General features: G+C 64.1%; 1 protein-coding gene across 1 annotated transcript in view; it reads right to left on the minus strand.

Moving 5' to 3' along the window:
* Nucleotides 1-343: 343 nt before the first annotated feature.
* The window catches only part of DPEP1 (dipeptidase 1 (renal)), a 4,134-nt gene continuing 2,996 nt past the window's right edge, over nucleotides 344-1,481 (minus strand). Inside the window, exons 7-10 of the mRNA XM_009083994.1 lie at nucleotides 1,359-1,443; nucleotides 1,207-1,282; nucleotides 912-1,047; nucleotides 344-514 (exon numbers count right to left, since the gene is read on the minus strand). Coding sequence (XP_009082242.1) covers nucleotides 344-514; nucleotides 912-1,047; nucleotides 1,207-1,282; nucleotides 1,359-1,443 — 468 coding nt within the window. The remainder of the gene's footprint in view (nucleotides 515-911; nucleotides 1,048-1,206; nucleotides 1,283-1,358; nucleotides 1,444-1,481) is intronic.

A 1,481-nucleotide genomic window follows, 5' to 3' on the forward strand; every position in this document is an offset into this window, starting at 1 on the left:
GTAAGCATCCTGCGGAGGCAGCGCTGCAGCCGCCCTGGCCAGGTGCTGCCGTGGTGTGTCACTCCGGTGCGGGTACAGCTTCCCGGTGTCCCGGGGCGAGCGCCCACCGGGACCCTACTCCTCTGCCCCCCCGGGGTGATCGGTGACACGCCGCGGGGCTCAGCCCCTCCAATCGGGAGCTGCTGGGCAGGGGGTCCCCGCAGGGTCCCGCTGAACGGACGCTGCTGGCAGTGCTCGAACCACGGTTTTATTTTGCCGGTAGGTCTGGCAGGAAGGGGCACAGGGTTGTGCCCAGCCCGGCAGCCCCCGGGCAGGGTGCCAGGGCCACGGTGGCCACCGGGTGCTAGAAGAGCAGGGAGAGGAACAGGGCCAGTGCCAGCACCAGCGCTGCGGGAGGGAGCCGTGCTGTGCCGGTGCCGTTGGGGTATCCATAGCTGGTCCTGCACGGCCCCTCCAGTTCCTTGAAGTCGATGGGTGTCTCGTGGGCAGCTGTGCCCTGCAGGGTCTTCTTCACCTGCCGTGGGAACAGTGTGGGCTCCCACCATGAGGGGAATCCACCTGCCACTCCCCATATCCCTGTGCCAGCCCATGCTCCCATTCATTCTCTGCTCCACAAGTTCCCGTGCCACCCTGTGTCTCCATAAATCTCTAAGTGATACACAACCACATGTCCCACCTGTCTCTGCTGCCCCATGTGTCCTCTGCCCCATGTCCCCTGCCCCATGTGTCCCCGTGCCCTGTACATCCCTGCACCTAGGGTACGCTGTGTCCCCATGGCTTCAAGCATCCCTTTGCTCCATACATCCCTGTCCTGGTGTTTCCTATGTCCCCATACACCAAGTGTCCCCATGCTGCAAGGGTCCCCTTGTCCTGCACAACCCTGTGCCCAGTGCTCTCCATGCCCCACTTACCTCCTCCACCTTGCTGAAGACTCGGAGCAGGTTCTCGGCCAGGGCTGCCCTCACGTCTTGCTCTGTCCAGTTCCTCTTTAGCAGCTCGGCCACCAGCGCAGGGTATGTGGAGACGTCCTCCAGGCCGGTGGGAAGCCTGCGCCACATCACGGCTCACAGCTGGGCCAACCCTCAACCCCCCCAGCTGCCCCCACAGGGCACAGGGGAGACCCTCCCCCTCCAGGAAGTCCCCAAGACAGGGACAGACTGTCCCATCAAACCAGTACACCCCATCCCGCACCCATCACCCCTTTACCCTGAGACCCCGTCGTAGTCCCCACCGAAGCCAACAGACTGGGCACCAGCCACCTTCTTTATGTGGTCCATGTGGTCTGTGGGTTGGGGGGGCCAGGGTGAGTGGGGTGAGAGCATCACTGCCACACCCCACTCGCCTGGACACCACCTCACCTGCGACATCGGACAGTGTGGCTGTGTCCGCACAGGTCACGTAGGCATTGTAGAAGTTGACCATCACCAGGCTGCCCGTCGTGGCCTGGAGGAGACAGCCCTGAGTCCAGTGCCCCCCCATGC

This window comes from Acanthisitta chloris, unplaced genomic scaffold (assembly GCF_000695815.1).
Source record: "Acanthisitta chloris isolate BGI_N310 unplaced genomic scaffold, ASM69581v1 scaffold18331, whole genome shotgun sequence".
Taxonomy (NCBI): Eukaryota; Metazoa; Chordata; class Aves; order Passeriformes; family Acanthisittidae; genus Acanthisitta; species Acanthisitta chloris.